This window comes from Zootermopsis nevadensis, unplaced genomic scaffold (assembly GCF_977971745.1).
Source record: "Zootermopsis nevadensis isolate Lab colony 2312 unplaced genomic scaffold, Znev_1.0 Znev_ptg000006l, whole genome shotgun sequence".
Lineage (NCBI taxonomy): Eukaryota > Metazoa > Arthropoda > Insecta > Blattodea > Termopsidae > Zootermopsis > Zootermopsis nevadensis.
The window spans coordinates 1,735,688-1,757,983 of record NW_028259138.1 but is presented as its reverse complement, the minus strand read 5'-3'; the positions used below and the strand labels follow the sequence as shown (position 1 = coordinate 1,757,983).

At 36.2% G+C, this 22,296-nt stretch overlaps 1 protein-coding gene and 1 long non-coding RNA gene across 4 annotated transcripts in view; one reads left to right on the top strand and one right to left on the bottom strand.

The window, feature by feature from the left end:
- The first annotated feature begins 323 nt into the window (after positions 1 to 323).
- On the top strand, positions 324 to 21,723 carry LOC110827911 (stromal membrane-associated protein 1). Of its 3 annotated transcripts, none has more exons than XM_087343440.1 (9): positions 324 to 716; positions 920 to 1,053; positions 1,284 to 1,451; positions 2,512 to 2,737; positions 4,512 to 4,817; positions 5,166 to 5,287; positions 6,353 to 6,481; positions 8,714 to 8,791; positions 12,133 to 21,723. In XM_087343440.1, the coding sequence occupies exons 1-9, from the start codon at positions 599 to 601 to the stop codon at positions 12,355 to 12,357; spliced, it is 1,506 nt and encodes a 501-aa protein (XP_087199566.1). In that variant the 5' UTR covers positions 324 to 598; the 3' UTR covers positions 12,358 to 21,723. The 3 variants fall into 3 exon arrangements, 2 of the variants coding, with proteins under 2 accessions (XP_087199566.1, XP_021915773.1); XR_015533768.1 differs by having other exon boundaries at positions 325 to 716; positions 8,714 to 8,883; positions 12,133 to 12,263; XM_022060081.2 differs by lacking the exon at positions 8,714 to 8,791.
- LOC110828100 (uncharacterized) overlaps positions 13,488 to 22,296 on the bottom strand; it is a 156,879-nt gene continuing 148,070 nt past the window's right edge. The window contains exon 4 of the long non-coding RNA XR_015533770.1: positions 13,488 to 14,835. This is a non-coding gene — a long non-coding RNA (uncharacterized LOC110828100). The remainder of the gene's footprint in view (positions 14,836 to 22,296) is intronic.

The following is a 22,296-nucleotide window of genomic DNA, read 5'->3' as shown; positions in this document are numbered from 1 at the left end:
TGGATATGCTGACTGAACTACCTATTAAATATAGTAATCACCTTGTATTTTACAATTAATTAAATAGGAAAACATATCATACGTATGCATATATATTGTATGATATTTTGACGTAAATATGTCTATACGGAAGGGTCATTCGGCAAAAAAGTGAAAGGAAAACGTGTAAGATCCATATCAACAATGTGTTAATATGGATCAACAACAATGGTCAGCTTGCGTGCATTGTTATGTTACCTAGGAAACGTCATCTGTTTATTCGGCATTGTTGTTAATATTGTTGTAATTAATGCTAATATATATAAATTACCTTTTCGTATAGACGTAATTACGTCAGATTCTCCGGAACCGTGGTTCCACTGTAAATTTTTTAAAATTCGAAGTAGCTCCCGTGCCGCCACGGATCACCATCGTGGGTTCTGCTCCGTTGCGTGGGTCAAGTGTTAGTTTGATTTTCTGTTGCAGGTGCCACTACCATCAATTTAAACGTAACGTGTGTGGTGTCTGTGGCCATATTGAAGGAAGGGGGCAGATACGAGCGTTGAATTACAAATTGTAGTGAAATTCTAATTTATTTAGGAACGAATATACGTTAATAATGGCAACAAAGGCAGAAAAGGACAGGCAGAAACAAATTCAAGAGAAGTGCCAAGCACTTCTGACGCAAATGCTAAGAGATGAAGACAATAAATATTGTGTGGATTGTGATGCGAAAGGTAGATTTCAATGTACATCCAGATTAGAATTGTCAAAATACCGGATGTTTATATGTCGTTTAATGTTGTGTGGTTTTATTGCTTTAAATTAGTATAAATGTACTACTGTGGATTCTGACTGAAATAACTTGTTGAAATTGTGGAATGCAATAAATATAGGACCTTTGGACATGAGTGAAATTGTGGTTGTAATTGTTGTACAGGTCCAAGATGGGCGTCCTGGAATCTGGGAATCTTCCTCTGCATTCGTTGTGCAGGAATTCACAGAAATCTTGGTGTCCACATTTCGAAAGTGAAGTCCGTTAACTTGGATACGTGGACACCAGAACAAGTTGTTGTAAGCTGATCATCACCAACTTCAGCTTAATACTTTAAATGGTTAAATTCTGGTATACAGAGGCGTAGGAACGAGACTTACATTTAGCAGCACCTACGACCTATTCGATCGAACAACAGTATAATACCTTTGAGTTAGCATAGTCATGGTTTGGCCAGTTTATTTTATTTTTGGTACTGCCACCTTTACTGCTTTCTTTATATGGGCTTATACATTTCTTTCCATTGTAGAGTCTTCAGCAGATGGGAAATAGCCGTGCTAGAGCTGTGTATGAAGCAAATCTTCCTGACAACTTTAGACGACCACAGACTGACTCTTCACTAGAAGCATTTGTCCGTGCTAAATATGAACAGAAAAAGTATATTGCAAGAGAGTGGGTTCCACCATCTATACCAAAGGTATGAGAATTATTATTTTTTAAACCATAGTGAGTTAATTTTTAATTTGATAACAGATATAGATTCTATGCAATCCTTTCCCCCTCCAGATTTATCACAAGTTAACATAATTGTTGTAACAGATTTATTGGTGGCTATTTTACTATTAGAAATTAGGTATTGAATTTGGACTGTAACTATATTTTCATTATGCAGAATAATACAGCATTACAAGAATGTACACGGGCCACATGTTTAAAACCTTTGATTTACATATTTTACTCTCTATAGTCTGTGACTTTTCAAGTGGCAAGGCATGAGTGCAGTCTCTCTAAATTACATGACAGTGATTGAATGAATGTGATAACATATTTTAAAGAACTTGTATAGATCTTTTTTCTGTGCTAGAAGTATTTTCCTGTGTGTGTGTGATAAATTAGGCTAGAATGTGCAACTCCTCATATTGTAGCATGTCATTTAGTGATTTTTTAACATCACGTGGGTATAGACTGTGTCTTCTGAGTTATGCTATGTAGTGACCCTTGAGGTTCTCATGGTAGTGAAGATGTACATTTTCTGGGTCTCTCAGGTTGTGACAGTGTGAAGACCACAGTCAACATCTTATCACTGAAAGTTTTAACCAGAATCACAGTTTCATGACAAAATTGAAAACTTGATGTCATGAATTCAGAAATACAAATAGAGGGTTCTCATTGGTAACAGAAACATGGAGTTAGTCATTTTTTACTGTACGTTAATATGATGTAGTTTGTTGTATTTAAAACAGCTTACTAATCAGTTTTTAATTATAGGACTTCAGTGCTGTTTGATAAATTTTATATATACATATGCCTTCATCACTTTTGAATTGCAGCCAGATCACGTTTTTGTGGGTTAGAGCTTTCAGGAAGTAAAGTTTGTTTTTAGAAATATTAATTTTGTCAGCATTTTAAACCTGATCTGATGCAGTATATGGCATGAATATTCATAAATGAAAAGTGTGCATTTGAGTAATATGAGGAATTTGTATCATGAATGCATGCACACAGTGATGGTAATTGTGGTTTGTTTTGATCTGCAGGTAAATTGGGATAAAGAATTAGATGAGGAAGCAGAAAGACAAAAAAGGCGGAAGAAGGAAGCAAAACAGCAACAACAGCAGCAGCAGGCCAGAAAAACTGTGTCGGATGTTACGGTACCACAGCTGTTGCCCAAACCTAAGGGTTCTACCAGCCCTAAACCTGGACGCACGCAGGCTGATTTAAACAAACCTGCCAAAACTGCAACACAAGATCTTTTGGGGCTAGGTGAGTGTAAGGGGCAGATTCCGTCGTATTTATTCTTTTCTCCTTGTTTTTTAGGGCAAAGTCTTAATCCCACTTGGCCTTTGATAGGTGTGTTTAACCCTGTGAGTGCTGAGCCAATTTCTTTTGGATGTGCTAAAAATTTCAGGGAATGTTTGTTAAATCTGCTGTAGCATGAGAAAAATAAATTACCTTTTATAGAGTATCTTCTTGCATGATTTGTATTATTGCTTTAGGCTTTGAAGTGTTGTTTAGCTTTATTAAAGAAACTCACTGTCCAATCCAAGAGAATTTAACAACAGATTCTAAACTATAAAAGTAAGTAAAAGTAAAACATAAAGCTGTTCCACTATACACCATAGAGGTGCTTTGGGGGAGAGGAAGTATATAGTTCCTTCTCACTCTTAACCTTGGCACTAGACAGGTGTGAGTGGTCAGTGTCATGCCCTGACTGTACCTAACTCTCAGGGAAGGACCTTGGTACCCATTGGAGAGAGGAAAAATTCTCTGCCCCTGGTGGGATCGAACCCCAGTCATCCAGCCTATAGTCAAGTTGCTATACTGGCTGAGCTGTCGAGGCTCCATATTCAAAACTGTATGCATTTTTATCTTAATTGAACTGTCGGTAGCTACCATCTAAGCTGTCAACCACAATCTCTTTTTAGAAACTGCATTGCATGCTATCTGTGTAAAGTTCATAAAATAATAGTATATAAACACAAGCAACACAGCATAGTCAACATGTGAAAGATGAGTCATGATCACAACAGTAACTGGCATGGTCCAAACATATTAGAATTACATTCTATACACTGTATTGTGTGTGGAATTTATCTCTTTAACATTCAACTCTCGACATAATTTGGAGGGTAAAAGTGGTCATTTTAGTAACGGCAGTAAGGCAGTATCAAATAAAGATACTTGTATTGTACAGGCAGGTTATCTTCATAGCCAAATAAGGGACAAGTAGGGAGGAGGGTCAGAATGGAAGAAGGTTTCTGTATGAGTGTGGTAGGAACAAATTTGTTCTGCTCTGTTCTGACAGCCATTTACCCTTAAGTCACTAGAATGCCTGCTTGTCCGACCTTGACACAGCCAGATGCACTGAGTGGCGACTAAGAACACAAATCTTAATATAACTTGCATGTATAGTACTAAGTCTGTGGATCAGAGTCCTTTTTGACAAAAGATTACCTCTCCCCTTGCCCCTTATATAAAATTCAAAGGTTTATTACTGTGTTTATAAATGTCCATCACAGTACCCAGTCCTGAACCAGGTGTATCTAAGTCACATATCCTCATACTGTTTCTTTCTGATGCATTTAACATTATCCTCCCTGCTATACCTAGGTAAATTTCCTTCAGGTTTCTCAAAAATGTTATATGCATTTTCTGTCTCCACCAAGATGCCTACTGAATATCAATTTTTAAAGGTTCACAAAAGAGATGTAGTCATTTAACAAGGCAGTGGACAGATATGTGAAAATGAATATAGACAACACATATATTTTAAACATACACATGGAAATGTAACAAGTATAATTGATATGTGAATCTGTATGACGTGGAGTTGACTGATGATAATTCAATGGATTTTAAACATGTCTGAAATATAGTATACAAAATTACGGTGAAGTACTGAATGAATTATTATTATTTAAACGAAAGTTTGCTTGTGATTTCTGATATTAGGCAGTGATATAGTAAATATGTGCAGCAAAAATTATCCCATGTTAAAATGTTAATTGAAACAGACTGGTTATAATTTCCATTACAGACACCCCCATTGGCACACTGTCATCAACAAGTGGTACGGGTACTTCAGGTGGAGATGATATTTTCAGCAATTTTTTGAGTGCCCCAGCTGCAGCTCCCTCTGCTCTCTCCACCTCCCCAGCACCTAACAAAGCAGATGCTGACAGCAACAAAGGCCGCTCAGCAGAGGAGGAGAGTTTCTTCAACCAGCCAGCACCTAGCAGTCAAGAAAGGCGACAACTCACCAAAGATTCCATATTGGCTCTGTATTCAACAGTGCCTTCACAGGCACAGGCTGGGAACCCTGCGTCTGTGTTTGGAATTCCAGGTACAGTATACATTCCAGTGTTTGTAACCTGAGGCCGTCACAGTGGCCGCACGGTCTGAGGCGTGGGACTTGTGCCGCTTGGTCGCTGGGATCATGGGTTCAAATCCCACTCAAGGCTTGGATGTTTGTCCGCGTCTTTCTGTGTTGTGCTGTCCTGTGTACAGGTAGAAGCCTTGCGACGGGCCGATCACTCGTCCAAGGAGTCCTACCAACTGTCTGGTAGATCAAAGCCAACGAAAGTTGGGACCCGCAGATGCTGAAGGCACTGAAGAACTGGTTGTCTAAGTACCCTAAGTAAGTAAGTAAGTATAGAAACTGATGGTCCTTTTAATTACTAATGTGTTGAAGGTGGTGTATACACACAGACGCAGGCAACAGGGTATCCCCAGGCTGCAGTGGCATTTGGTGTGGCAGGAGCTCCTGCAGCAGCAGTTCCTAATGGTATGATGCAGGGAACACAAGTTGTGCAGGTAACTGATGCCAGGTTGTTTCTTTATCTGTGTGCCACTTACCTATCTTGGTGTCCCTTAGCCATGCTTGAATATGTTTCACATTAACCCTTGGCTTACTAAAACTGCTTAACTTCATGGTGTAATGGCTTTCTTGAAAAGTTTGTAGGTTCTCTGCTCATATGGTACCCTGTTCACAAAAGTCAATCCTAATCAGAGCCACTTGAATCTAGTGCTTACCCTCACACTCTGTTTCTCTAAGACCGTTTTAATATTATATTTCCACTTATACTTAAGTCTGAATCTCCCAGAACTTCAGATTACTTGCTAAAATTTTAAAATTAATTGAGATCTTATCTAATAAATAATTAATCTTCCTCATTACTAATATGTAGGTATTATACATGACATCTGTTGTCTAATATTTTGACTATTTCAACTTTCTTCTGATGAATTTACATGGCTGTAGAAGTAGCTAACGTCACCTGAACAGGCAGTTATTCTTAACCATTAAAAGTAAACCAGTGGGATAACCCTTTAACATCGAAGAGCATTTAAATATGACTTTCTACTCTGAATGAAAGACATTTACATTTTAAACCAAAGAAATCTCCTTTATAACATAGATTAAATAATTGGATTTAGTTTTAAAATTTTCAGACCACAATATGCAGGACCATAATAAATAATTGTACAGATGAATAAGGTAAAATTTGTCGATTGCCAACACTAAACAGCGTTAGAGTTTACCGTATTCCTTAGCTGGAGTGTCCTGCTTTTATATAGGAGTTTGTAACTAGTAGAAGGCTAATGTTTAACTTCAGCTTTCATGATTTGTCACCCTGAAGATAGTAACTGCAGTGATGATAAGTCATTGGAACACCTTCAAAAGTCATCATTATATATTAAATGTACATAATGTACAATGTAGAATGCACATTAAATTGAACATTTAACTCTAAAATGTACACACATACATACTTTTGCCCATCACGGACAGATGGATGAGTGTGTTTGTTCACCCATGTTTTTTCAGGTATGTTGACAAGCCAGCTGTGCTGTATATGGTACCTTTTGTTGTTACAGAATGGAATATATACAACTAGCCTGCCTCCACAGCAGCCTAACCTGGCTTCAAATCCATTTTTTAACATCGGAGCAGCAGCTGTTGGCAACACTGCAGCCACCACAGCAGGCTTCCCAGCAATGTCTCAGGTTTGTTATGCCTGACATAGTTTTAGTATAAACTTGGTTTTAAACATATCTGAGCTGCAGATGTAGTTCAGTAAATAATCATTGTGCATGGACTCGTCAGCATTGTCTTTTCCTGCATGATGGCATATGTGCTTTACACACACACGCACAAAAACATTGTGATCAGTTGACAGATTTTCATGCAGCATGATATTAACATAGTGCGACTAGAGGCCACCCAACCTTTGTACTTTTATTCTTTAATTTTGTACTGTTAATAGCAATGGTGAGACAGCCTTGAAAAGTTATGATGTTGGAGTCACACTAGCAGCACTATAAATATACTAGCATTGAATTTGGCATTTTGTGTGTTAATAAATCTTAAAAAAGTTCAAATTTTGTTGAGGTAAATGTTTTATGCAGAGTGTACTGGTTAAACCGCAACAGTCACATGCTGTGGTACAAAACTGAAATAAGAAGCAGATCTATCCCCAGGTCCTTGTTGCTAGGCCACTGCTCATGCCAGTTTTTCACAAGTTATGCTGGTATGAACATGGTTTATTCATAATCAATCATTACCTCAAGTAGAAATTATTGGCTGCAGTCTGTGAATAATTTAGAATGAGTGTCCTGATAAGAAACCACTGAATAAAACAACATTACACTGACTAGTAACAATTTTGGGACACAGGAAATGTTTGTTTGTCTTTGTGAAGCTGTTCTATAGGTTTTTCCTCACAAATAGAAACTAACAAACAACTCATTTGCTTTGTCATATTTATGTCACCAAAGCTTACAAATGCCTTTGTACTTAGGCTTATCTTTTAAATGTAAGAAACATTATGTAGAATGTAAAATTATATCGTAGAATTGTAGCTTTCAGTGTGATAACTGATGAACCATTTGTGCTACGCACATGATATTTTATGCGAAGAAGTATGACAAACATACATACAGATTCTGTGTGTGAGTTCCTTTTTTAATTTTACAATGATGACCATGCAGAACAAAATAACATAGTTGGAATCTGTAATAGTCAAAATTATATAGAGAAACTGATTATTAGATTGTATGGTTACTTGTTTAAAGCTTTTGTTAGCAGTATCATAAAAATTGAAGCAATTCAAGGAAGCAAGATATTGTTCAACCTGTTTGTTACATTCAGAACCATTCTACAAGGTTTAATGTTTACTTCTAAAAATAATTAGAACATAATCGATATATGTGAAATGAAATGTAATTGAGAAGGTAATATGTTACATAAAAGAAATATGATACTACAGTTAAGTAACCTAGAAATATGGAGAACATTTAATAATATATTAAAAATATTGGTCAGGAGAAAATATGTTATGCATCATGCCACTTTAAGCCTCTCTGGATAGTTTTGTAAATCCTTGTCTTAAAAATATCAACATGGTTCATTTGTAATCTTGTGAGGTGGTGTGGGTCATTTAGTGCATGATTTTGAAGTTTCATATTAGATAAATTTTCATAACATATGAAACATCTGTTGAATGAAACTTCTATAAAAATATAAAATAACATGGTAACCATTAGAAATGTCTTGCTTATGATAAAAGATGAATCATTGTGCATGTGAAATTTGTATCCCTCTGGCAGGAATAGCAGTTTTAGAACCTACAGTGGTCCTTCAGAATCCTAAAATGTACCCCGGTGATGGTAAGTGATGTAATCCGTGGCGTAACAGCTCCAGAGAGCCAAAGTCGACTAGCTGGCTGCTGGCCTCACGTTCACATGCCTAAGCAGAGGTGAACGATCATCCAACCAGATATAGGGTGACGTGTGGTCAGCACGACGAACCCCCAGCCATTGCTAGTTTTCATGACCGGATTACGCTACTCATTGTAGCTCCCCAATTTCCTCATGATGCTGGGTTGGCACCGGTCCCGTACACTGGTCGAAAGCTTGTGAGAAAATTTCTTCTCCCCCGAGACTCGAACCAGCGTGCATTCTGTATCGCCGGTCCGAAGCATGATGCCTCAGACAGCGCGGCTACGGTGCGGGAAGTGATGTAATACTTGTTCAATTTAATATAGTAATTCTTTATTTTCTTTCAGTTTGGTCATTCTTATTTCCTGTTTGAAGAGGTGAAGGCTAAAGCAGAGTTCTTTTTTGTATTTATAGTGTAGAATATTGTACTGAAGAATCAACATGTCTGTATGATCATTGATTTCTTAGTTTCTATTTTTGGTTTACACTTTTGTTTGGGCTTGGTGTTTCGTAATGTAGGAGCATGCACCGCAGACTGTGAACCAAGATTTGATGTTAGATGTCCCCGGTAGTGCTCAGGCACCAGTGTCATCTCAGGTGAGTGTCACACTGTAGCCTATCCATAGTGAAGAGTAGGCTGTTCCAGCATCAGCAATGCAGTACGTAGAAGGATAATACAGGCTGGCCAGGTACAGTACAGATCATGAGTTAATTGCACAGCCAATACACTGACATGTTTTGAAGAGTTCAAAATAACTTCCCTCTACAGAATTTTTTGGAGATGATATCTCTTAGTTATAAGACTGGATTAAACATGGATATGTTATTCCATGGTCTGTAAGTCACATAAGACAATACAATCTGTTATTAATGCTGAATATACCTTTGTTTCACTTTATTTAACTTCTAATAGGATGGGGTTGGGAGGAAGGAAGGTTACTATAACGCACTGCAGAGTACTACCATCCAAAATAAAATTCTTTGTTATGAGCAGTGTACACATGTAACAAAGGACTGATCCCCCCGCCCAAGTGCAGAATGACTTTAGTGCTGAATATTTGCATTACCATAAACCAAGGCATAATGAGCCAAACCAAGATCACTGCTGTTGAGTGCAGATACCAAGAAAAGTGTATGGATGGTATTCTGTAGCCTTAGTTGTTCTCTGTGTTTCCTATTTATATCTTTTTGTCCACTGACAAACTGATACAGTAAAACCTCTCTAACTTGGACACCAGCGGTTCCACGATAATGTGTCCAACTTACAGGGGTGTCCAGGATAGAGGGAAAGGGGGAAAATCATCCTTTCAAATTGTCGTGTAATAACAATGTGGTAATTGTAAAGTATTATGGAGCCCTTCACAAAAAGGAAATTATTGATAAGAAAAATCAAAAAGGTAAATTAAATTTTTACAAATTTTGTTTTCACTAAATTAAACTTGCATGGATAAGCTCATAGGGAAGGGCACCAATACTTTACGTTTACCGACAATGCAATCAATCTATTTACTTACATAATCTAACTACTGTAGGCTTGATCGAATTAAGAATAATTTAATTATTAATTATAATAATCTTTTGAAACCCACTCTCGTGGTTGCACATTACACCCCAGCCTCAATGAAATTTTAAATGTTCAGAACGTATTCTTTTTAATTGTACTTATGGCATTAGCTCAACATATGATGTCACTTATTTCTTGTAAAAAACTCCGTCACAAGACACTGCTTTTTTGCTTTTATCTTGGAATTTGCCATCCTCTTTCTAATTTTCGTCGCAATCAGAATAAAGTTTCAACCATTCCTGGTTGATTATGAGCGAAAGCACACCGTTCCAATTTCTGTTTAACTCAGTTGCAAGCTCAGTACTGACAAAGTTAAAACTGTACCAGTAATACGTACTGTAGTCCAGTGAAGGGTTCAAAACAAAATAATTCCATTGATGTGTTCAAAGTCTCACACCTTCAAACATAAGGTAATCCTCAGGTAGAAGTCAGAAATTCAAAGCAACAAAATACTAACTGTAAACGTTTCCCATAAAAGCATTGAAGCTAAGTGCATGAACCTGTCCAACTTACAACACAAGGGGTGTTCAAGTTCCAGGATAGAGGGGTGTCCAAGATATAGGGTATTGTGGCAATGTAAAATTATAGGATATTTGCTGGTTCCAATTAAAAGTGTCCAATATAGAGGGGTGTCCAGGATATAGAGGTGTCCAACTAGAGAGGTTTTACTGTATTAGAAATGTCTGTGCTGTTTGAACATCATAGATGAATGGTTAGTATCGCTCTTTCATACTCTGAAGGTCCCAGGTTTGATTCTTTGACTAGAATTGAGAAACCATTGATAAATACACAGAGAAGCAAACCTCTAGGTATTAGAAATTGCCTTCTGTATGTGGCCAAAGCCCCTGCACCATTTAAAAAACTGAAGCTGTCCTGGTAGCACTTGCGGAGAGAGGAGGTATGGCTTGTACTCATTCTTGATCTCAGCACTAGATGGAGTGAGTTGTCACCATTATGCTTTGGCCACGCTTTACCTCCAGGAAAAGGACGCCTGGTACCCATGAAATAGGAAGCTGAGGTTTGGTCTCTCAAAATTTGGAGACAATCTTCATCAGAATTACACATCAAGCACTTCTTAAACTTGGTAGTACTAAGATTATGGGTATCATCCTCTAATAAACTGTACAGGATTTCCACCCTGACTCCTAGAAACAATTCTGAAGTGTTCACCAGAATTTGACATTTGATCTTAGTGAACTGAAGGATGGAATTTTCCATACAATAATTACCCTGGAGGGGGACTTCCCACCCAGTCACTTCTGCGTGCAAGAAAGCATGTTGCCTGTTATTGTAGTGTGATCTAAACCAATGTTGGAATGTGTTCACATATTTTAGTAAAACTCCGCATTTCATATGGAAATCTGTTAAGCCATTTCTGAGTTCTTGCATTGTACTTAATGGATGAGTGATTTTAATAGGTGCTTCACAGGATTCGTATTGCATCTAAAAATGTAATGAGACCCCCATTATAATAAAACTAGCTTTTACATGTCTTGTCCTTCTGTTATACTTTATTTCAATACATACATGTATCATTATTTTTTATTTCACAGAAGATGTCAGTGTAAGCAATGATGAATACCACATTTATTATAATGATAAACTATAAGTGGCTGGCAGGTTTCTGTGAGAAGATTATGGAAAATCAAAGATATGTCTGGCAGCTCTGGAATTCAGTCCTAGTGTTTTCTGAAGGTGGATAAGATTATTATTTACCTATGAGCTAATATACTTTTGTTCTTCTGGGAACTACGGTCTTGTTTTCTAATGGAGACAACTGTTTTAAACAAGCCAAAATGGACATTTCAGATATCAAGGATCTGTGTGTTTATTTATTTCTGAAACTTCATGCAGTTTATTTTTCTAGATAAAGTTCAGTAGGACGTCTTTAAAAAGGACTCAGACATATGCATAGAACATCATCCAGTACATGTTTGGAACAAGGTGTTTACAGTAACCCATGATAAGGGTAACTCCTGCACGGTGCAGGGGGATTGCATGTTAAGAATTTCAACTCAGTAGTTATGCCATTTACAATATATCATTCTCTTATGTCAGCTGTGTGATTGAATAAGGACTATAGTCGAGTTTTAAAATCATTTATATGTCTGTTATAAAAACTTCAGAACAGTGCTCCAGAAAATACTAGGCAGTACAATGACAATTTTGGGTACCTTAAGTGACCTGGTATCTGGAATATGTTGAGGCCTGTTTACATTACTTGTATAAGAATATTTATTTTATCTTACTTTCATATAAATGCTTGTACTTATTATCTTTTTTCACACTAAAGCCACTTGCTTGCTTTAAGTTTTAATAATAAATTGAAATTTAAAATTCTGTCTATGATCACCATTTTGTTTCCTTATGGCAGCTACCTCAGCAGATGGCCCGGATGAACCTTGGTGGGGTAGCCATGATGGCAGCACAACCCCAAGCTGTGATGGGTCAATTTCAACCAATTGGAATGCAGATATCAAGTATGGGAATGAACATTGCACCCACAATGCCCAATACAGGCAGTGCAGGTGTGGGAATTGGTGTATTTCCACCACCAGCTGGTGCTGGCCACACACTCGCAACCAATTTATGGCAGTAATGCTTCTAGTGAATGCAGTGTTGTTCCCTCTTTAGGCCATTGTTGCCGAATTTGTTAAGGTGAAATATTTTATGCTTTGAAACATGTCATGATTTTAGTGGCAAGGATAAAAAAAAGAATGCATTCAATGGACATTATGTAAGAATTGTCACGTGGGTTACTGATGAGCTGTTTGTAAATCCAAGCCATTGTGTTAATTTCAGAATTCACTATTTTAGGATAAAATACTGAAATAATCAAGATGTTTGTGTTGTGAGTGGTCTAAGTTTTCTCTTTCTAGTAATGAGCTGTTTCATCATTCCAGGCCTTCTGGAATTGAGGGCTTACTGATCCTGCACTTCTGTAGCTCTTAATCTAGAATGCTGAAGACTACTGCAATAATTTCCAAATTGCATTGATATATATTGAATAGCTTGAATTCCTTACATTTGGTTGCATTTAAGGACAAGATGCTAGCTAGTCTTACCAAATTTTCATTATGTGCTATACATATCAGCAGCATTCTAGGCTTGTAGAGTTCTAAATGTGTGTCTGGAATGGCTTTTGTCATTGATTATTATTGGTTTCAAAGTGCTGCAATGTTATTTAATTTTATTCAATGCTCTTTGTTGTTGATATTAGCTCTTAGATTCAGTCATACAGCAGTGTTTGGAAATTGTTGAAACCCATCTTTTTCCTGCGTTGTATGTATTTATATGTGACAAATAGATCTGGTGTTTGATTATAATGAGATTGTGTACAGCAGATGGTATACCAGACAACTCTGATGTTGAGTAGCTGTGTTAAATCCAGGGAACCATGGTTTTTGTATCATTCATATGTGATTGCGTGAGCTTCATCAACTATAAATACACACAGTGTGTGTATATATTGGAAAATATCTGAAGGACATATAATCATCCCTACAAAATTATATATATAAGATAATGTTGGAACAGATTAAACTTTATTAAACATCAAGTATGTATGTGCATGTGTGTGTGTGTGTGTGTGTTCTGTTTATTCTCACCTGATTGTTGTCATAATGTTGTTAACAATGTCTTCATATTATTATGTGACATAAAATGTTCCTGTATCAGGTTAATCCACATTGCAGGAATTGCAAGGGAACAGGAGAGCAACAGAGTGCAATTTATCCTTTACAATTTGTAATTTTTTAGATTTGATGGGATTGGTTATTATTATTATTATTAATTTTTTTCTGTTCATTATAAAGAGAGAGAGAAGATATTTCTACAGAAATATGTGTATGCAATATAAACTACTGAAGACATTTATTTTTATTGTCACGTAGGTACATTTGTTCTACTTTACATAGTAGAGAGGAGAGTATTAACATTTCATGAAATATGTAAATTTGGGAAAGTATCTGGCTTTTATAAGGCAGAAAAAGCTGTAGATATTTCATATTCATAGAATTACAGAATCATGTATTTATGAAGATTTCCATATTTATATTTGTGGGTGTGATAAAACTGAAATATGAGTTAAATCTACTAGAATTATATGTGTACTTTCAAATTTGATTTTATTATTTATTATTCAAAACCAAACTTCCAAATATTTTTTGTTTTACTGCAGAATGATATTATTTTGTATTTAAATCAGTGCATTAACCCTTTCAGATCCTAGGAAGCATAAATAATTCATACTTGTTTTGAAAGCTAGTAGTCCACAAAGAAAATTTAGATTATGTTATTACCACAACAAATTGAAAGTTGATTGGCAGTTTCTCTTACACATAAACCACTAGATAGGTCTAATGCTACACGTTTGTACTGTCATTTCTTGGTGTACCTCAAAATCCAAAGACCATTAGAAGCTGCTAATATAAAGCTTTTATGAACATAATGAACTGTGTTCTGTAGAAAGTATTATTTGTTTGTATTCTAGGTATCTTTCTAATATCCAGTTCTGAATGTATCTGTGACTGGTTGTACCTTCAATAGTCTATTTTATGTGATGCTTTCTAGATTCTATCTGAAGAGCATTTTACAGAATAAGAAAACTATCCTTGCCATGGTATCTGTTATATAATTGGTAGCCTCATCTTTGCCTACCAATATGTAACATTCAGAGAACTTCTTTTGTAGCCCATAATCCACTGAATTTCTTATTTCTTGGGTAATTGGTTCTTTATTTATTTTTACCAGTGCATATTTGCAAAGTCAGAGTTGTTTAAAAATGCTTGCTAGGAAAATATTTTATGAAATATGAGAGGAGCGTTGTCACTTCAGTTGGTTCGGACAGAAAAGTAAAAACATTTAATTGAAACCAAAATAATATATATTGTAATACAATACATAATTTTCTGAGAGAGTTAGGGTCTTACATCTTGAGATTTGAGTTTTTGTTATGGTGGTGAAGATGTTGATTGTAGTCTTGTGGGTTGTTTTGTTATCCTGTGTTGTCTTGTAGGTGGTTATCAGTGTTTTGGAGGACCATATCATACTCTGAAGATGGATGCAGTACTTTGCACTGAAACATTGATCATCACATACAAGATTACACAGTGCTACAACAAAGAAGGCCACACTTAAAATTTTTACCTCTTCTTCAAGAATAGGAAGTTTTTTTGAAGTTAATGGCTTCTTTCTTTGCATACTTCTTTGCTGATCTGGAATTGACATGCTTTGTTGTTGCTTGTGTTGATATCACTGTGGTTTGTGGTTCATGGCCCTGGTGGTAGTCTGGATGAGAGATTGAACTGACAGCTCGTACAAAGTTAACCCTCATATTCAAAACCTAACCTTACCTTTCTGATGTACTTTCTTCTCAATCTCTCCAGCATTACTATTGAATTCTTCCACAACATATAAACAAAGTAAAGAGCAAATTGCTTTGTCATTTGTAAAGCTGATGATGATTAGTCAATATGAGGTTATGTTGCACTACTGCCATATGAAACTTAGAGTCCTGACATACAGTTCTGCCACTAAAAGTTCAGTGCATTAAATATAGCACCTCAAATGAAACTTGCAAGTTAATATCTATCTTTCGTTCACTGTGAGGTTTTATGTTTTGTTTCTGAATTTTTAACAGCTTTGTGCAGTAATATGTGATTTCTTACAAAAACTGCATTCTTTCTGAGTGTCCTTGATTTTCTAGAACTTCTACAACCTATAGTGTCATTTTGTGGTAGAAATAAACATTAAAGAATGTTGGATGTAAAATGAGGTCTGTAAGTGTGTGTACAGGACACGTGCTTGGCAGTTCTGATGTGAAATTATTTACATCCTGACCTGCACAACTGTGCATCCAGGGTCTGAAAGGGATTCACTTTTTTTAATGCTGCTTTAAAGTGTTCTTCACACTTCAGCATGAATGAAGAACCGCTTATGGGCCTATTCATGTTTGTTTTTTTCATGTGGGGTAGGCAGACTGCATGACGGGTTATTGTTGTGCAGCAGTGGGACCAGTTATCCAGTTGTTGGAATACTCTGTTGTGTGACAATGACCTTGGATCACTATGTAAAAATGACCTAAGGTGCAGCAGTGACTTGGGATCACATTACTGCAACAATGACCTACATTTGTGCAACAGGGATCCATGTAATCTGGTGTGAAGAACACCTTTAGAATTTTATTGTACTCCAAGAGTACACTTTCCCAACCTTGTTATTTAAAGAGATGTTCTGTTATTATATTTCCATGGTACTATATAATTCCTTTTGTGAGAAAGCTGAAAAGCCATGAGAGAAGTGTTGAGAGGTGATGGGACATATTTTCTTCATTGATGTATCAGACGCTGAATAAGTTCAGCCCAGGAATACTAGTGTTTCTAAATGAGATGTCTCAGGAATGGCATAGAAAGGGTTGGAAGTATTTTATTTTGACATTATTGAAATCAGTGAATAATAGGAAAACAATAAAACATAAAAATTTGAGTTTGTTTGTATACCTAAAAGATATTCCATACTGAAACATACATCCACCAATGTTGGGGAATAGATCGTTACATAACATAAGAGTTTGTTACATTATATAATGTTGAATAATGGTGTGGTAAATAGTGATATTTTGATGAAAGCCTAAGTGGCTTTGGTGCAATAAGCATACACCACTCAACTCATGCTGTGTAACTTTGTTTAAATTAGATCAGATTCTTTTATGCCTTTGTTCATAAAACCTACCTAATATGAAGTTGTTTTAAAAATATGTTGTATTGTAATGAGTTCAGTATTGTTTAGTTCTCTGTAAGTTATGTTAATATACATCCAGTTACACTTCATAAACTGAGGAAGAGCATTTGGTTCTACATAGTGTAACCTGTGTTTATGCTTATTTTCAGGTTTAATAGACTTTAAAAATCCCAGCTTGTTGGTAAAATACTGTAAACATTAATATTCTGTGACTTAATCAAAATCCTCCACTTTACATGCTTGATTCATCTGCTGACAAAAGTAAACTCTAACAATTATAATAATTATTTGTTCTCAAGATGGTGCTCCTTAATTAAACTGCAAAAACGAACCATTATTTTCACACCTACACACTTTTTACTGCTATATAACTGATAATTCATTTGAAAAATTACCCTTACAAAACACTAAAAAATGCTTGACAACCCTGTGTACAAGTTCAGAAGGAAAAGTCTTTGATATGCACCAGAAAGGTGTGGTTCAACTAGTGTGAAATGCAGAGTGTAACTTGGTTCTTCAGATTGATATTTAATGTTGTGTATTATATCACATACATCCTAATCATCAGCTACACAGTAGCTACACAGTTTGTAGTTTGAACTGAAGGGACTAAAAAGAATAAAGTAAGTAATTTTTTTAAAATTATGATTTGAGGTTTTCTTGACAGTACCAGGCTACGTGGTTCTACAATTCAGAAGACAGCCATCATATTTAGCAATGTTGGCAAAATAAAAAAAAATACCTTTTATATTGGAACGTGTTTATTTTATTAACAAAAACTTGATCTATTAGCCATGTCACTTGGTTAGAAATCGCTAACATTTCAGGGACCGTTTCGCTCCTCATCCTGTCTGTGCTAACCTCATGATGGGGATGGAGTTGGTCCCTGAAATGCCATGATTTTTAACCAACTGACATGAGAAGATTTCTTTAATGTTTGTCACATGCTTATTTTATGGTAAAATTTAGCTGATGAGCATAACAGTTATTTGGATGAGAATGAGGGAAAATTTCCTTTATCTTGGTTTGAACATTGTTTCCTTTGCTCTTATAGTAATAGTGCCATCATAAGACTGACCTGTGAAGACAGTGGGGCTCAAGCTAATGCAAAAAATGTTTGCCAATTTTTCTGCTGTTTGATTTTGGTCTGAACAGAAGAATGAATCATGAGTTTGACACACCATATAAATATGACAAACTGTGACACATGAAATGTTCAGTAATCTCATCAACCTCCAGTGACATAACTGACCCCTTCTGTTTCATCTTTCACCATTCACTGTTTGTACACTTGATATATGTAGTCAAGCAGTTCATTTTGTACAGTTTTAGAAGTGAATTTTTTTACATTCTAGTTTCAGAGGTACTCATCTAAAACACTATACAAAGTTGCAGGTTCTGATTACACGATCATAAGAGGCTTCAGTTTCATCGTGTTCCGTTTGCATCAGTTATGTACCCAACTCTTCTTACGAGCATATGAAGTTGAAAACAACCTATTATGCCTTGTGTTGCTGTGCTCAAGTTTAAAGTACCAAGCTGTTTTAACAATTTTCTTTCTCCTATACTTAAGGATAAAAATGAGGTCTTTAATATTACATTTATTCTGTCTTTAATTTTAGGTATTTAACACAGTATTATAGTCACTCCTGTTCAGCATTCAGATAAAAGAACTTAATTATTTTGGTATAGCAGGCACAGTAGTTTTTGGCCGGTGGAGAAGCTAGCGGAGTTGGCGGACTCTGTACTTGAGGTGGTCAGGTCAGTGTATTTGTTTTGTTCTGGCATTCAGTCTGATAAGCTCCTCATCCTTCCTGGAGGCAGACGAAACATGACACTATGGTACAAGTGACTCGCTCCTAGTCTTCCCCTTGAATATTCCACTGGACAAAAGCTACTGTGACCACTATATATGATACTCCATGGAGCCAAGTCCTTGCAGAGAAGCCAATATTCACTCAGCCACTCAAGAATTTCCTAACATTTTATGGAACATTAAGGTTCATTACCTGTCATGATGTAATATATGATAGCAGCATACAAAGTAGCAATAAATAAGAATCACAATAGTATCTTAATCAACACAGGCATTGTGGAAAGGTGAACTTCACTCTTGAAATTCAAACTGAAGCCAAAGGAGTCAGTAGAATCTCAGTGTGACTTTCATTGCTTTTCTGTCAAAAGTGTGCTCTTCTTCCACCCTTTGAGCAGAATTAAACAAGAATGTTTTATTTGTGACATAAGAAATATTCAAGCTTGAATCCAAGAGAGGTTAATTTGTGAGCCAACAGCATGTGGTGGAGTTTCCTCTCAGAGGGTACAACTGGCTGTGGTACATCGACTAGCCCATAGTAGCTCCTCAGAGAACAGTTTACGTGAATGTTTTACACATAAGGAATAACGTGCTAAGAGAGACTGGTTTTAAATAGTCCTCAACTAGTTCCAATACAGTACAGCCGCTATAATTATACGCTTTTCACTGTCAGACATTACAACACCAAGTACATTGTTTTATCTCTGGGGACATGTCATCAGCTGCCCCTAAAGATGCACAACCCCTGATTCACTGCCATCCCTGGATATAGCATTTGTCTGTGCTGTGCATCAACCCTTTTGCTTTTTGTTTGTGAACACATGAATTGTAGCACCAGATTTAGAGAGTGAAAGTTGGAGAGAGAGTATATAGTGAGATCCATTTTAAATTACAAAACATTAAAACATGATACTCATGTTTACTGCATTTGTTTAAGCTGAACATAGGCAACAAGTTATGGGGATAATAATTATACCTTAATATTGCCGGTATGGTGTCAACATTTGTGGTGTCTTCTTAGACTACAGCAACAGTACATGCACAAGGTTCTTCCAGTAACCCCACCCAAAAAGGTCATGTGAATTTGAGAACCAAGCAGTAGCTCTAAGTAATGCCACAAATTTGCATATAAATTTTGATTACTGAAGTTGTGTGCTTGGAAGACCAGTGCAGAGTACACTGTCTTGCTGGACGATATTATTGTGTTCATCATCTTGCAATTGCAGTGAAATGTAACTCCACACCAGAGTTCTGGACTTGTTCCCTCCAGCTTATAGAAAACATGGCCTGATTGGTGAACAGCCATCTAATGAGAAAGTGTTCATTTTGTTAACATACCAAAGTTATGAATTCTAAATGAGATGCAAAAATCTTACTATTGTAAAAACTGCAGGTGCTGGATGTGGTATGTAAAGATTTTCAAGTAATGATGCTATGCCTTGGTGGTCTTGGTGGTGGTTGTAAGGTACTTTTTTCTTTGCCAGTGACTTTTTGAGACTTGCTTCTTCTTCTTCTTCCTCGGTTCTACAGACTGGGGAAGGCTTTGGCCTCCCTCACAATGAGCCCTCATTCTTCTCTACTCCACAACTTCTCCCACCACCTTCCAACCCACATGGTCCTTATGTCGTCCTCCAAGTTCTGCATCCATCTCTTCCGCATCTCCTCCTTCCTTCCATTCTCCCACGCAGCAACTTCCTCGGCAACCTTTCCTCATCCATCTGCTCCACATGGCCTAGCCAAGCCAGCCGTTGAGACTTCACAAATCCTGAGACTTGTTACCATAGCTTATAAAACTCACTCTTTCAATATCTCCATAATGATTTCTCCTTCCACAATGCATATTCAGAATAGAGCCAGTTTTCTCAAATATTCAACACCATCTCTTCGTATTTTGGTACAAATAAGCTTTGTGAATGTCATACACATATCTGTACTCCTGTTGCTCCCTTGTTACACTTTGAAATTGCTGTTGGGTACATTTCATTCTCTGCATCAGAGTCTTTGCTATTTTGAAATTTCTGCAACAGCAACACCTCTACAGGTTTTGCTCTGGGGTGATATACAATATTTGTTGCTAGGCTATCATGATTCCTCCACATACCTGATAATAAATAAGAACTGGCATATATTTAGTTTTACTTTCATGCCATTTCAAATGGATCTATTGTAGTTTTTCCACAGAAATATTTAGAATCTCAAGAATTGTTTGTATAACACAGAGTGGGAAGACTTGCATGAAATGTATAAGAGTGCATAATAGTGAAAGGGTTAGAGAAGGGAATGGTTGTTAGAAACATTAAAATAAACCCTTCCTGAAAGTGTACTTTGAATAAATACAAGAATGGTTTTATTGTATTTTATATTATCTATATCAACCTAAGATAGGTGAAGTACTTTATTACTGTATATTTTGAGTTTAGTAGAATTTATGGCTAAGAGCTTATCGTTTTAATATGGTACTTTGCATTTTTATTGTTGGTACCTTGTGGCATTATTCTGTAGTGACACTAATGTATGTGAATTTTTCATACCAGAAGCTGTATTAGTAGTGTTCACATTTTGCAAACTCTAGATTTTAAGATTCACTTTGCACTGTAATAGAAGTACATTTATAAATATGAAAATCATTATTTTATTAGTAGACAGTGTTATATTGAAGTACTAGTCTCTGCATCTTTAGCTCTGAACTATTGCAATCAGTATATGAAATTCAAATTACCTGAATGTGCATATTCAGCTCACATAATGGTTCATGATATATCTTCTGCTTTTTTATCATATAGCTTTCAAGTAAAATAATGTAGTAAAAATAAAAGCAAGAGTAACCAACCACATTAGTATTAAATTATGGAAATCGTTCTTCTTTACAGTATCTAAATTAAATCACAGTTTTGTGTTTAAACTCTGGAGGCACTAAACTGATGAAAGTTGCCGATGTAATGGCAGGTTTTTGGTGGTGGTGGTGGTGGTGGTAGTGGAACATGTGCATATGTTCTTTTTGAGTGTATTTGGCAAGGGGACAATGAGTGCTTTTATTACTTTTTCAAAAAAGAATCTGTTTTCAAACTCTTCATTGAATTTTAGATCATGTCATCTGACTTATTCAGTGTGGTATCACAAAGTCAGAATGATACTTTTTCTTTTGCTGTGTATGCAACATGTAACTTACAAGATATTTTTAGGAAAAGCATTATCAAAGTAAAACATGGGTACCTGATAGTCTAGCACATTCCTTAATAGCAGTCATTCAGATACAAGGTTTTGTAAATAACATTCTGTTTTACAAATAGGAATCATCATTATGGCATTAAATATCACTGTCTTTATTTTGGTGATAAGATAACTGTATAAAAGTTGATGTATAAAACAAGAAACCACTATTAAAGACTATTTTGATGTTCTTTTCCAGAAGTATTTTTTTATTCCCTTAATAAATTGGAAGTAAATAACATAAAGTTGACCTTTGCCAATAGAGGAATGAACCCGGTGTGTAATTAATTTAAATTAGACCCAGTACCACAAGTCATGACATGCAATTATAAACATTCCATTCTCTCAGGCAAAGTCCATTTGACTGAATGATGCACAGAGATGTGAAGCAGGTCAAATATCTGCTGGGCTTTATGGAGAGCAGATTATTTGATAATGATTGTACTGTCTCAAATGGCAGTTCTTGCTACTGCCTGCACACACACACATATCCCCACCATTCTACTGTTTCTTCTCGCCACTTATCCATGACTCATGGTACAAGCTCTACTTCTATTAGTTATTTACTCTCAGAAAGAGTAACATTTCGTCATGAATGCTAACTTTCACATACAGAGTACTAGGCTGTCTCATGATGTTAATGAACTGTTTGTTACTTCAGAGGTTGAGGCCCTTGGTAACCACAGGCTATGAGAATAAATCTGCTGTGTTGTGCTGTCAGACCAATAAGTTACTGAATCTTTATAAATAACAAATAATTTGGAACAAAATGTA